The 14765-nt window shown below is 44.1% G+C and overlaps 2 protein-coding genes across 10 annotated transcripts in view; one reads left to right on the top strand and one right to left on the bottom strand.

Annotated features, from left to right (window-relative positions):
• Window positions 1-5259: 5259 nt before the first annotated feature.
• On the bottom strand, window positions 5260-13251 carry Anapc13 (anaphase promoting complex subunit 13). Of its 2 annotated transcripts, none has more exons than XM_047563498.1 (3): window positions 13113-13251; window positions 9990-10115; window positions 5260-5448 (listed from the first exon to the last, which is right to left on the bottom strand). In XM_047563498.1, the coding sequence occupies exons 2-3, from the start codon at window positions 10086-10088 to the stop codon at window positions 5323-5325; spliced, it is 225 nt and encodes a 74-aa protein (XP_047419454.1). In that variant the 5' UTR covers window positions 10089-10115; window positions 13113-13251; the 3' UTR covers window positions 5260-5322. The 2 variants fall into 2 exon arrangements, with proteins under 2 accessions (XP_047419454.1, XP_047419455.1); XM_047563499.1 differs by lacking the exon at window positions 13113-13251 and adding an exon at window positions 12287-12407.
• Cep63 (centrosomal protein 63) overlaps window positions 12948-14765 on the top strand; it is a 54733-nt gene continuing 52915 nt past the window's right edge. For 4 of the 8 annotated variants that reach the window (XM_047563493.1, XM_047563489.1, XM_047563495.1 and 1 more), the window contains exon 1: window positions 13354-13643. The gene's annotated coding sequence lies outside the window, so the exon portion shown is untranslated. Of the gene's footprint in view, window positions 13644-14765 lie in introns of all 8 variants that reach the window. The other 4 variants (XM_047563491.1, XM_047563490.1, XM_047563494.1 and 1 more) reach the window with 4 other exon arrangements.

Here is a 14765-nt window from a genome sequence, read left to right as displayed (position 1 = left end):
GAGACACCCAGATACGCAGAATCTATTGCAAGGATTGATTCAGTACACTCAGTTTCAGAGAAGGGGAAAGAGCCACTGGAGATTCAACTTTCTAAAAAGGATCGAGCACCCCCTGCTGGGAACTCACTGTCATTGACATTAAACTACCCCAAATGCACCAGAATCTGAAAATATACCATAGGGATTTAATCTTGTGTAAAACCCAGTGACAACAATATGAGTTGTGGCAATGAATGTGGCTATGACTTTGGTAAAAAGTTAAACTTTTGAGTGATTCATGTCTTTCAGTTTCCTAATAAAAATTCTTTGGGTTCTTTGTCTCCATTATAGAGACGGATATTTGGAAAATTCTGAGTATTCTGATAGGATTTTCTTCCCATTTCAGAAAGAGGTGGTCACAGAGTCTTTCTAGAGGAGGTGACGTGGTACTGGGAGAGGACACAGGTTTTGAGATATGACCGCCTACGTTGGAATGTATTTGTGGTTTGAGTGACTTGGAATAAATAAGTCCTTTTACTTGAACAAATCATTTAAGTCACCGTCTCCTGATGTAGGAGGACAATGATATCCACCTCAAAGTGAATGGAAGGGCTTAGAGATCCTGAACACACAGAAGTGCCCGATTAATCATGGCTGTCATTATTACTCTGCTATGAGTGGGTCTAAGTTGGGTTTCAAAGAATGGGCAGCTCCTGACTCGGAGTCTGTCTAGAGGACACAGGTTATATCTGTTGTCCTATGTCCGGTTCAGCAAATCCAGCCCTGGGTCCTAAATGAGTGTTCACACTGAGCGCATGAGTCTCTTTAGAGCCATACGGCCACAACCCAGGGTGCTGACTTCATGAAACACACCTTGCAGTGGGCAAAATGGATGTGTCCACCACTAAGGGACCCCTCAAGTCCTTCTATATCCACCTCCATCTACCTAGCCCAGGCTGCCATCATCTCTCACGTAAGCCAACACAAAACTCTTTTGTTTTCCTGCTTCTATTCTTACCTGCCCAAATCCATCCTCTAGGGTAACACACACATATAAAAAGGGTGTGTGTGTGTGTGTGTGTGTCCATGTGTGCATGCATTTGTGTGTATGCTTTCCCCATACTGGTGATTTAAACCAGGGCCTTGCACATGTTAGGCAAGTGCTCTGCCTAAGCTACATCCCTAGCCCTTTTTTAAAAATTTTATTTTGAGACAGGGTCCCAATAAGCTATTGAGGCTGGTCTCAAACTTGAAATCCTCTTGCCTTGACCTCCAGAACAGTGGGGATTATAGGCATGTGCCATCATGCCCAGCTCAAAGTGATATATATATATATATATATATATTTTTTTTTTTTTTAAATTGATTATGCCATTCCTCTGTCTCTGGTTAAAATCCTTTGATGACTAAGGTAAAGTTTTAAAAAGATCCTTCCTTCCCCAGTTACCTTGCCTATGATGCCAGTCCCACTTCTGGGTTTTATGGGACTTTTCTCTCTCTGTAATCAATCCTCACCTCCTGACTCTTCTCCTGGCTGCTCCTACTTATCTGTTAAACACTCAAGAAGGGTACAAGAAATATCACATTTCTCTATTTTCTTCAATGCAAATCTAGCTTAACTTTGCTACACTGAAGACTTAGGGAACACTCTCAAGGGAAAGAGTGGGTCCTTTCAGAGAGAAGGATGGCATGCTTCTCATGCCCTCCAGTTTTATGGGGGTTCCAGAGAAGTTTCCAGAGAGTTCCTCCCAAGTCCACCTCTTGACTGACATCAAACTTTTGAGTCTCCCCCTGTACAGGACAACTCTAGGTCACTTTAACCCACAGTGACCAGTTCTAATTGGAACTTGTTCTTACAGATTTTATGGTTATGGGGAATTATCCTTGTATCCCCAAGTTCTGGAATCCAGCCTGTGTAAGGGTCACTAAAATCCCCTACTCTCCCCACCAGGGTAACTTGTGTTCTTCTAGGCATCTCAGGCCTACCTTTCTCCTATAGATAACAGGTTGCCTGCTGAGAAATGTACATTTTCTATTGAATTAAGCCAGGCGGGGCTGCGGATAAATTGCTTTTTTAATAAAAGCATGAGGTGCTCAGTACAGTGAGCCCAGTTTACAGAGTTATCCCTTAACCTTATTCCCACTGCTCACATCTGTCTCCTACCTACCACCACCAACAGGTGGGGCACACTCCTGGCTTCAAATCCTCTTCCTTCCTACTTTCCCCAAGGCGTGGGGGCATTTTTGAGCATATCTGCTCCTTGCTGTGCACAGGACCTGACCACTTTCTTGGAGAGTGGAAAAAATTCAGAAATTAAATTAGCCTATTAAATTTATGTGCTATAAAAGCTACTTATCACCAGGCCTTCCCTTGATTATAAATCAATATAAATATAAAGCAGGTTCCCCAGTCATACACTCAGCAGTGGTCACCATTGGTACCCATTCCCCAGTTATTGTGTGGTTGCCAGAAGACACAATGCTGTATGTCCTCTGGGGAGCCATGTCCCCTGGCAGCGTCCAGGAGGTTATGTTCATTTCCTGGGGGATCCTGCAGGAAGAGCAGAGCCAAGAGCATTCACACGTGGGCACCTGGCCAATGGGTGCGCTGGGCAAGGTGGGGAAAACCTCGATGCCATCGTGGTCCAGAGCTCCCGTGGGACCAGGCCGAGGCTGGACTTGAGCTGAAACCGCTTCTTTGCTCAGCTTCTTTCCCAGCCCCATCCTGCCTTCCTCACGTAGTTCTCTGGAGAGCACAACCTCAATAAATCATGTACACAAGACACCCTGCCTTAGGCTTTGCTTCTAGGGACCCAAACTAAGTCACATTCTTTATTTTTCCTTCTTAGCATGTCACAATTTGAAATCACAAATTGGTATGGCTATTGATTTAATACGTATGTCTTCCCACTAAGCCAGATCTAGATCTAGAATTGCAGAGTGCAATTTATTGGGGGACTTACTGACAGAAGCGTGGTCCTAGGCAGCAGCAAGACCAGCTGGATTCCTACAGTTCCAGTCAGAAAGAGGTTGCATATGTATAGGTTGGGATAGAAGTGACTTTGTCCTGGTGGGAATGAACCTGGTTTATCTTAATACCAGTGAGTTGCATCCCAGGAGCCAGGGTCTTGTTGCAAAGTTCCACGTGATTCTAATGATTTTATCTATTTATGGTTTGCTGGATAATGCAGGGGGAAGGCCAGCTAGGGTTGCTCAGGGGCAATCATGGTGGTTACAGCTCAGGGTGGCTCAGTCAGGTCAAGCTGAGTCCATACAACATGCTGTTAACTGGCAGGAACCAGGGGCCCACAAAGCCCTTTGATCTCCCTCTGCACCCACTTTCCTCTGAGTATTTTGGTATGCATGAAAGTCACTCTATGACACCAGCTTGGCCTCTTTTGTGTCCATCAACCTCAAGTCAGTCCTAGGTAGACAGACTCCAAAGCTCCACTTGACAGAATCTGAGTGGCCCAAGTTTAGGTCACCTAATTCCTGATACAATGAGACACTGTTCCAGTGCCACCTCACAGTTATCACCTTGGCCTACAAGGTCATTCCTGGGCATGGAGGCAATTATTAAGATCAGGATCTTAAGTCAAGCAGAAAAGCCAAGTGCTGTCTTACAGGTTTCATATTCCATTTCAGATTAGACCAAGACAGCTCTATGTTTATCTATCAATATTCCAGGGAAAGGTTGGGCTGGCAAAGGCTTACTTTGCCAAATTCTTAGGTGTTAGTATGTTAACTATTAGCACAAATAAGTTGTAGAGAAGACATCGTTTAATGAGAATGTGAAAGAACTGTGACTTTCCGGGTAATTTTTTGAAAAGCTGAGTTTCCTCTTGATATAAATCTCTTCCTTATTAACTTTCCTTTTTTATAAGGTCGCATTTTTTTCAGTTACTGATGGGACTGGTGCCTTGAGGGATCTTTAGTCTGAAGATGAATGGCTTCTAGATTGGACCACTGATGAAGCAGACCAGCCTGATGTGTGTGGGTTGCAGAACTGCTAGAACCATGATTCTGGTTGAAATCCTAAAATCTGCTCATTGTGATGTACTTCTTTTTCTTAAAAGCTGGGTAAAGTGGGGCTGAGGGTGTAGCTCAGTGGTAGAGTGCTTGTCTAGCATGCATGATGAGGCCTGGGGTTTAACCCCCAGCACAACACACATACACACACAGACACAGACCCAAAATGGGTAAACAGAAAGATCCAGTCAGAAAAATGACAAGATGAGATAAACCCAGGAGACAAATATATATGAATGTGTTTTCCAAATCACATCTTCTTTATATAAATGCATAAAGAACACCACTTTGTGGTCTTTTGTTATATATGTAAGGGCTTTGAGAAAATAAGAAATGCCACTACTGGATAAAACTAGGGGCCCATCTAGCCAGATTCTTTCCAGCTGCACCAAAGGTAGTTATAGGGAGAGCAGAGATAATTATAACTTTATTTAAAACAATTTTTTTTAGTTGTAGATGGACATGATACTCCCATTTATTTTTATGTGGTGCTGAGGATCAAACCCAATGCCCCACATGCACTAGGCGAGTGCTCTACCACTGAGCCACAACCCCAGCCCCCAGATAACTTTTAATCTGTATATTTATTTACAGTTTGAAAATAGCATGGAAGGCTGGGCACCGTGGTGCACAACTGTAATCCCAGCAGCTTGGAAGGCTGAGGCAGGAAGATCGCAAGTTCAAAGCCAGTCACAGCAAAAGTGAGGCACTAAGCAACTCAGTGAACCCTGTCTAAATAAAATACAAAATAGGGCTGGGGATGTGATTCAGTGGTTGAGTGCCCCAAGTTCAATCCCCTGTATTAAAAAAAAAAGTGTGGAAAATCTTAGGAATCTCAGTAATCAGTGAATGGTATCACCTTTATGGGGCACACACAACTACAGGCTCAAAGCTTTTAGAAGGCTTTTCAAGGTGGGGAACTATGAGAAGGCACTGATCCTCCTATGTCTGGCTTCCTGTTTCTTTGTCTTTCCCTCTCATCGTTTCAACCACTTATGTCACAGCACAGAAGTTGCAGTGTTAAACTTTGATAATAAAGCAAAACTGGAGTTAAAAGCAAATGTTTAACCAGTCATGTTCAAACACCAAAGAGTGAATGAGGAATTTAAGGTTTAAAGACCCAAATATTCTGCATTCCTGAGAAATCTGTTTCCCATTCTAAATATTTTCACATTGCTCTTTGCTGCCTCAAACTAAGAGGGTGTACACTTTGAATGTGGATTTATTACTCAAAGATCTGAATAAGGAGACTGAGAGAAAACATTTTGTATTTACATATTTTTGAAAATCCATCCACGAGAAAGGAGTCAAGAGTCAGTTTCCAACGGGGGGGACGTTCTCATGGAGGTACTGCAAGGCCAAGTCTGTCCACTTCATTTCTTGTTCTTTCACGGATTCTGTGGTGCCACCGTTGTCTTGTTCAGGTTCAGGAAGTTCATTCTGAAAAGGTATAATGAGCATTCAGAACAATAATCTGCATTAACTTCTTAAAACTCAAGACTATTTGGAATTAAAACCTCTAAGTTCCTAGGAACATATGGCACAATTGTTATGTGTATTCCAAAGAAAGAGCCAAAATAAACAGATGGGAGGAAAACATCAGAAGCATTGCTCAAACATGGCCTAGTCCACAGGAAGATGGGAGGGAACAGTGGGCACCAGGACTCTGACATTTATGCAGGAAGCAGTGTGGCAAGAGGTGAGGGGAGAAGCTTCTAGAAGTCAATCAGGACCTAAGCCCAGGACTCCACCATCTGCTGGGTTACATGGGCAAGGTATTCAAATCCTGGGGGCCTTTTCTTCCTTTTTGGCAAATGGGATAAAAAGGTAGCCATCATCTCATATGACTTCTGTAAGTTAAATGAGATAATTTAGATCAAGTGCAGGGCACTGGGCAGGGCATCCAGTAATCCAGGAGCCTTTGTTATTATGAGTGGCCAGGATCACTGAAAGAGGAACACTAATCTTTTATGGGGGGGGTATGTTTTAAATGAATACTGGATTTGATGGCATGGATTTGATGGCATGCTCTGTAAACACAGGAAATTATCCAAAACCATGCTGCTCTGAACATATCTCTATTATAATGAAGGTAGAGGCAGTGATGAGGGACACTGAAAATGTAACAGGAGGCCTTGGTTCAATCCCCAGTGACTAAGGAGGCTAAGGCAGGAGGATAGCAAGTTTGAGACCAGTCTCAGCAACTCAGGGAAACTCTTGTCTCAAAAGAAAAAACAAAAAGGGCTGGGGATGTGGCTCACTGGTAAAGTGACACTGCCAAAAAACCAAACAATAACAAAAAATGCCCCAGAGATCTCCCCCTAGTGGTGAAGTACGGCAACATAAAAAACAGCAAAGTATCAATTTTCTTAAAACAGTGAGCCGTGGGTCAAGCTTAAAGAATCTGGAATTACTTCCTTATACTTCATATTGAAATTTATTACTAACAAAATTGTTTTGTGCCCAAGTTCACTGATACCCATATATTTCTTTTTCTTTTTGGTAGTGGGGACTGAACCCTGGGGTGCTTAACCACATCCCCAGTCCTTTCAATTTTTTAAAAATTTGAGACAGATTTTTAAAAAATTTTGCTAAGTTGCTGGGGCATTTTTTGGGGGGGACACTAGTGACTGAACTCAGGGGCACTTAACCACTTAGCCACACCCCAGCCCCATTTTATATTTTAGAGACAGGGTCTCACTGAGTTACTTAGCACCTCACTTTTTAGCTGAGGCTGGCTTTGAACTAGAAATCCTCTTGCCTCAGCCTCCCAAGCCACTGGGATCACAGGCCATGCCCTATGCACCTGTGTTATGGTTTGGATGTGAGGTGTCCCCCAAAAGCTCACATGTGAGACAATGTAAAAGGTGAATTAATCCTGGGTGGGATTAACTGAGTAGTAACTGGAGGCAGGGTAGGTGTGGCTGGGGAGGTGGGAACTGGGATGTGGCTGTGAGGTATACATATTTGTAACTGGAGAGTAGAGACTCTCTTTCTGCTTCCTGATGATGCAAGCTGCTTTCCTCTGCCATGCTCCTCCGCCATGATGCTCAGCCTCACCTCAATCCCTGAGGAATGGAGCTGGCCTTCTGTGGACTAAGACCTCTGAAATTGTGGGCCCTCAAATAAACCTTTCCTCCTCTACAGTTGTGCTGGTCAGGTCATTTAGTCACAGCAGCGAAAAAGCTGACTAAAATAACCTGGCAGCATGTTTCATTTTAATTAACTGAATTTATGTTGTTTTAGGGTCAGCAAACTATTATGTAATAATGTTCATACTTATGATTTCTTGCCACTTCGTGGTATGTGTATGTTTTTCCCCATTAAGATTACATTTAGTATGTAAATATTTACTTACAATGTGTACAAGTGTTTTTGAGTCACATTCATCTTGTTCTACAAAAATAAGACTGAGATTCAAACAAACTTGTACAGATTGGAAAGTATGTAAGTTTGAGAGACCAGATTAAGGATATTTGGCCCTAATAACTAATAGCTGACAAGAATAAACAGGTCCTTGGTTATTGAAGTATTTAAGACAGAGGCAGGCAACTCTGCTTAATCCCATCCATCTGTGATATGCTTTCTAAAATAATATGTCTCTCATTTGGTGACTATTGTCTCTTGTAATGAACACCAACACATAAAATTGCACAAGTACCTAGAAAATAAAAGTATTATAAACATAACCATCTATGATAGTACACTGGAAAAACGGCTGGAGCTATTTTGCAACTACTCCTATCCAAAGGTAGTGTCTATTTTCCTAACCTGGGACTTGGACATCATCTGACTTGCTTTGGCCAGCAGAATGCAGTTGTGGAGCCTGTGGGTAAGTTCCTGGCCTAAACCCTATAAGGCTCTGCAGTTCTCTCTGATGCTGCTCTAGGACCCCTCAGTCCGAGATATCTGGGCTGGTCTGCTGGATATGAGAGACCAAAGCCCAGTTGCCCATTACCCAAGGACATCCTGCTAGCTGCTAGATGTGTGAGACTATCCTAGATTATGGAGCCCCCAGTCTACTGACTATGCAACATAAGGAAGCCTAGCAGTGACAAGCTGAGCTGGTGCAGACCAGAAGACCCTCCCAAATGAGTTATAAAATGTTGAGATAAGTAGTTGTTTTAAGTCAGTAAGTTTTGGGGTGATTTGTTATGCAGTAAAAGCCAACTCATACACACATTGCTTTAGAACCACAAGACAAGACAGGTATCAATTAGCAATAGTGCCAGGCTAGCACCTGAGAGTTGGCAGGGAAATTTCCCTTTCCCTCATCCCCATCACATAAAATGGTCCCCACATCTCACCATAAACAATTCCAAAATTTGGGAAGTCTCCAATATTTCTTTGTCTGTCAGAGACTGAATCTAGGTGCCAGCCCTTTTTAATTTTTTGAGAAAGGGTCTCACTACATTGCTTCAACTTGCAATCTTTCTGCCTCAGTCTCCTAAAACAGCTGGGATTACAGGTATGCTCCGCTGCACCTAGCTCCACCATTTTCTCAACTCTGCTCTAGCCCACTTCCCTTGCCTAGACCGCTGCAATAGTTAAATTGGTCTCGCTTGCCCTCTTCTTTATATTGGTCATCTCTAACAGTGTGCTGTACTGATTTCTGAAAGCCGAATCTGAGCATGGCATGGAATGAAGATCATTCATTCCTAGGTCTCCAGAGCAGAAGCCTTAAGTGTAGCACGAGGTACCCCTGTCAAAACCTATGTCCAACTTTTCTGACTACTTATATGATAAGTATGAAGTGCAGTCTCCATTCACCCTGCTCGTTGCACCACCTCCTGGAGTCTTTCGAGACTCTGAGCCTGCACTTCTCTTCCCTCTGCTGCAGTGCCTTTGCCCACTCCACTTCTGGTATTCCCTACGATCCAACTTAAACATTACATTTCCTCTGAAGCCTTTCTGCTGCCTGCCAGGAAATCAGCCCTTTTCTGTACTATGTGGTTTTCCCCATGCCTACTTAGAACACTTATTGCTCTATTTACAAGTTGCCTCTCTAGACGCCCCCAAGGGTATGAATTGTATCTTATGTTCACACAGTCTTATGGCATGCAGTAGGCACAAAGAAATGCTTGTTGAATGAATGAATGACAAAATTTACAGGCCAAGATTTGGAGCTTTACAGACCTATGTATGAAGTCCAGCTTATCAGCTGCCAGACTCTGGACAAGTTCCTCTCTCTGATTCTACTCTTTCCTGCAAAATGAAGATTTAACAAGCTCCTTTCAGGCTAGTTTTCCAGAGATAAGGAAAGGAGAGTATTCCAGGAACCTGTTGTCCTAAATGCAAAAGAAGAAAAAGAAGAAAAGCCAGGCACCCTGAATATTTTCCAGGGAACCTAGGATAGGTGTGTATTCCAAGAAAGTGAGTTTCTCCAAGTATCAGGAGACTGAAAGCCACAGGCAGGGAAGTAAGGAACATACGTGCTGCTGCTTCTTGCTCCTGCGTCAGGCCCTACACTCTTAACTTGGTTTACGTCTGGCTTTGGTGTGGTGAACAGAGCATTGTTCAGAAAATCTGGATTCCTATTTTGGTATGACCCCCTAACAGAACACAGCATGTCAGCTCTTGGAACCACATTTCTCCTCAGTGTTGGGTTATGGTGTGATGGTGCATGCCTGTAAACCAAGTGACTCAGGAGGCTAAGGCAGAAGGAGTCCAAGTTCGAGGTCAGACTTAGCAATTTAGTGAGACCCTAAGCAACTTAGCAAGACCCTATTATGAAATAAAAAATGTTAAGAAAGGGCTGGGGATGTGACTCAGCGGTAAAATCCCTTTGGGTTCAATCCCCATTACCTCCCCGCACCCAAACAACAATAATAAGAGCTGGGCTAGATATTCTCCAGAGGCTGTGAGAGTTAAAAGAATGCTAATTTCTCTGTTCTACTAGTTCATCTTTCATCAATATCTCACCTCCACTAAGTTTGCCCGATAACTTTAACCCATTATACTCAGCTCAAATCATAACCTACCAGTGGTATTGCAACATCCTCATAAGGCAGTTTGTCTTCTCGCCAAGCATCGTCAATCAAATCCAAGATCCTTCCATCTCTCTGGACCTCACTGTCCATTTTTCTGCAGCTTTGATTTTGTCAGATCTATAAACCAAAGAGGTTATTTCTACAACATGAAGACGGAGGTGCTGGTATAATTCAATACTAGGATTCACCAGGCTTGTTAGACTGGAGCTGTTTTGGGGATGACATTACTGTAAGAAAGGCTCATCTTGTATGGATCAGGTGACCACTTATTTGTAAGACCAGTTCTTTCCTCACCTCAGCTGACCAATGTATTACAGTGTAAACTGGGCAGACATAGTTCAGTTGACAGCCCAGAGTGTGACAGGAGGTCAACACATCTCTAGAGAAAACCCTTATATATACTGTACCTAAATGTAGCTTTTCTTAATTTGTACATTCATCTTTCCCTGTTCGTGATGCCTCTGATGAGTCCCTGATTTCTGTCTGCCAAGTCTCCTCTCAGTTCTTCTAGCTCTTCCTGCACGGTTTTTACACAAGCCCCCACCAGCCTTGACTCAAACCTCAGCATTCTTGGGCACAGGGGCTAACTGAAGATGTTGAATTAATGCTGAGCTGGGTTAAACAATGTGACCAACCAGAGGACTGACAAAAATTCTCAAGGCAAGAAAACAAGGCAGCTGTTTGTAAAGAAATGTGCATCCAGGCTAAGTTCCAGGTGAATAACAGTGGTCGAACCCCATGATGCTATAGTTTCTACTTTTCTTTAGGGTTACTTCCCTGATATTTTTTTTTTTTTTTTTGGTACCTGGGATTTAACCCAGGGGCTTTACCACTGAGTCACATCCCCAGTCCTTTTTATTTTTTACATAGGGTCTCACTAAGTTGCTTAGGGCTTCACAAAGTTCTTAGGCTGGCCTTTAACCTGTGATCCTCCAGACTCAGTTTCCCTAGTTGCGGGGATTACTGGCATGCACAACCATGCCTGGCCCCTGACTGACTCTTAATGCTGCGCTCCCTTCGATGCCTGGTCCGAGTGGTCAGGATGCTCCTTGATCACAGCTGATTCATTTTTCTCTGGAACAGTTGTGATCTAATAGGCTTACTGACTTGGACAGTACTTCTAGGTTTACTGTTTCTAAGTCTGGGCCCTGCCTTCTTATCAAAGCAATCACCCTACTGTGCTCCCTGATATAAAGTAACAATCTTGAAGGGCTGGAAGCTATTGGCACCAATGGCACCCTCCCTTACTCTTAGTTTCTGAGACTATGGGCTCATCAAGCGAAAACAATCTTTGCAAGTAGAATTCAACTGTGTCATACAGATGTGCTACCTCTGATAGCACAATTGCAAGATGGCTCTAAAGCCTGGTGATAACTATACCCAAATTGGGGCGGAGAGGGCTTTTACTCCCAAGATAAGGATTCAGGCAAAATTTAAGCAAAAGGTACCCACTACTTCTGCTACTAGTGAACCAGGTTAGGTCTTAATGCTTCTCAGAATTAATCCAGAATCCCAAATTTCAATTCTGCAAGGGTTTCACAAAACTGACATGGGTGCATGAAAATGGGTTGGAAATTATAATCTAGAGCTTGTATGTCATATATATATATATATATTTCTTATATATATTCCATATTTACTTTCTAATGTTCTAATCATTCACCTATTGCTTTATCAAAAGAACAGAACTCTAGAAACATATTATTTCAAAAGATACCTAACGTGGTGTAGTTCTTGTGCAATTTAAATTTTTATAGGTATCCCATATCTGGAATGATGGTATTGAACGAGTTAATGTACTACTGCCCAGTGAATATTTCAAAAGCTGCTGAGGGATCCTCCGTGTAGGAAATTTACAAACAGTCCTTACCTGACAGTTTAATCATACTTTTGTAGTCTCTGTTCTACAAGAGCTCTCCTTTATCTACTCCTTTGTCCTTTCTGTTTGGTGCCCTGGGATCCCCTTTACACCTTCCTCTGCTGATCCTCCCTGGTCCAGATATGTCACCTTTATTTGCAAAGTTTTCTCTAATCACTCCAGTTTCAGCAGGGTTTCTGTCCTGAATGCTTGTTTCTTGCTCGAATGGGATCCACTAAAGAAGGTAGTTTTGTGGCCAAGTAGTATTGTCTCTGATTGTTATGTCTAAGTTTCAAACCAATGATTTCCTAACAGATTTTTCCACAATTTGGCCTCAATCCTTTTTCACCTGTTCCTCTTCAAAACACCTCCAAACCTGTCACTATTTGCAGCTTCTGCACTTCGCCCCCCTTCCACCACTAAAGCCTACCCTTTCTTCCAAATGCAACGCAGGCATGAGCTCTTCGGTATCAAACACCCATTTCCAGGGTCAGACGCCAAAACGCTTTGCTCTTAGGAGCTGGAAAAGCCGGAAGCATCAAAGAGGAATGCTCAGGTCACAGCCACAATGTCCCAAGCACTTCCCATACAGTATGTTTATTCCCAGCTTTCCGAATACACTTTTATTGTACATGTGAGTCTCAATGTCTGTAATACTTTTATTCCCTGTATTTCCGGTTAACACCAGTCTAAAAAATTTTAGCTCCGAGGTTGCCTTTTTCAGGAGGCATCCTCCAAAGCCCAGGGTGAGCGGGGCGCCAGCACCCAGTTTTCTACTGGTCCCACAGATCCCTGGGCGCAGTACACGGTACCAATTGGGAAACTAATTACAGTGCCGAAATGTCTTTCAAAACATGCAACGAGAGCGTTCCCCAGGGAGAGGCTCATTTTGCCCTTCTCTGTATTTCACATGTTGGTAAACATGTATTTTTACGACCAAAGCAGGCAAACTCTTTCCGTTTCTAGAATTGACCCTCGCAGGCTACCACCATCCGAACCAGCACGTGAAGCCACCCAAAGCCGTCGCTTCCGGTCCGGGAGCTGGATATACCAAATGTGGAAACAAAAAGGGGGAGGGCTAGCATCGCCACAGGAAGTCCCTTTCCACCCGACACAGCATGCAGCAAGGAAAATGACTCTAAGGGTGAAGTGAAGGCCTCGACCTCGGCTACTGGGACTGAGGGAAGTTCGAAGCTAAGGAACGAAGACGGTGCTTCTTCTTCAAGAAATAGGCTGAGGACGGGAGAATCCCTTACCGTAGGCGGGCCACCGCAGCACTACCTCCAGACCACGCCCTCGGCATCACGTGACCCACAGGCTCTTCTCTTAGATCCCCGGATGTGGGTGAACCCATTTGCTCGCGCGGAGGGGAAGCCAGGAAGAAGACATTGTTTCAATCAAAAGTGAAGAGCCAGTGGGCGGAACGAACGTACCGACGCCCAGGCTGGACGTAAAGTTGGCGGCGACGCACGTGCGCGCCTCCGGCCCGAGGTAACGGCGGGAAGGCTCGGGCCAGCTTTCTGCGGCTCAGTAACCGCTTGTGCGCACCGAAGACCAGCGACCGGCGGGCGAGCCCTGGTCCGTAGGCGACGCTGGCCGCCGTGGTGCCGCTGGCCTCCCAACAGCATGGCTCGCGGCTGGTTCCCGCAGCAGCCCGCAAGACGCCAGGCTCGCTGCTGCCGACCCGAATCCACAACTGCGCTCCGCCCCTCGGTCTCGCCGCCGGCGCTCCGCGGCTCCACCAAGATGGGCATGGCCCAGCGCGGTGCGCCGCTCGGCCCCGCCAGGTGGTCAGCTCCTCTCCGGAGGCAGGGCCGGCGGGAGAGCCAGCGCAGGGTGCGGGGTGGACGAGCTGCTCCCAGGCCCCCTCGTCCCCGGCGGAGCCAGTTCCTAAAGGGTCGGGGCCTGCTGCAACCCTACTGCCCAGGCTGCAGGCAGCGTCTAGCTAGAGCTCTGGTTTCCTGGCGTCTTTTCCATTTACCGCAAGTGATATTGTCCCATTTCTAATGGGATTTTAAAGTTAGCAATTTTAAAAAAAATGAATGAACTAACTGGTTTAAACGTTAATATTAGTACAGGAGGTGAGGAAATATGGCAGAATCGTGAAGAGCTTTGATGCCTTCTTGCATACAAAATCAGGGATGGAAAATAAATGACAAGTTAAAGTTTCAAAGGACAGTTTACTGGGGATCGTTCCTAGGGCCTTGTGCTTGCAAGGCAAGCACTCTACCAACTGAGCTATCTCCCCAGCCTAAAGGACACTTTCTTGATGAACTTGAATCACGAAGGTGCTTGAAGACAGTTAATCTAGGTTCAGAATCTAGGTTTTCTTACATCCATTACGGTATCAGGGGAGTAAAGATGAATCTGATAGTAGTCTAGCTTTCATTTATAGTTGCATTACAATACTCTTATGTACAGATAGTTAGTTCTTCTTGAGCCTTGTCTGATTATTTATACCGACCCCCATCCCAGGATTGAAAACGGGCGCTCTCCCACAGATCTACAGCCCTCCACCTCCAGTTTGGTTTTGTTTTGATATTCTTGCTAAGTTACCCCTGCTGGCATAGAACTTGGGATCTTCCTGCCTCAGCCTCCTAAATTCACTGGAATTACTGTGGGCACTACATTTTATGCCTTTAATAGATCTGTATATGATGCCCTATATTTATAGTTAGATGCTCCCTATGTATACAGTTAGATATCTACTTGGATTTCGTTTTATTTTTATAGGAAGAGGAAACCAAGGATCACTACGCATTGCCTTCAGATATTTACGTTTATACCTAATAGCTATAGCTTAATGACACAATAAAGTGTTTTTTTTTTTTTTTTTTTTTTTCTTTTTTCTTTCTTTTTTAAAAAATTTTTTGACGGTGCTTGGAATTGAACTCAGCGCCTCACACATG

The sequence above is a fragment of the Sciurus carolinensis genome, chromosome 9 (assembly GCF_902686445.1).
Source record: "Sciurus carolinensis chromosome 9, mSciCar1.2, whole genome shotgun sequence".
NCBI lineage: Eukaryota > Metazoa > Chordata > Mammalia > Rodentia > Sciuridae > Sciurus > Sciurus carolinensis.
This window is presented reverse-complemented; position numbering and strand designations above follow the sequence as displayed.

Bases quoted from the DNA above. Each gene is read 5' to 3' on its own strand.
- Anapc13 (XM_047563498.1), bottom strand. From the start codon at position 10,088: ATGGACAGTGAGGTCCAGAGAGATGGAAGGATCTTGGATTTGATTGAC. The intron at 5,449-9,989 runs GTAGGTTATGAT...ATACCTTTTCAG, and splicing joins AGGATGTTGCAATACCACTG to AATGAACTTCCTGAACCTGA.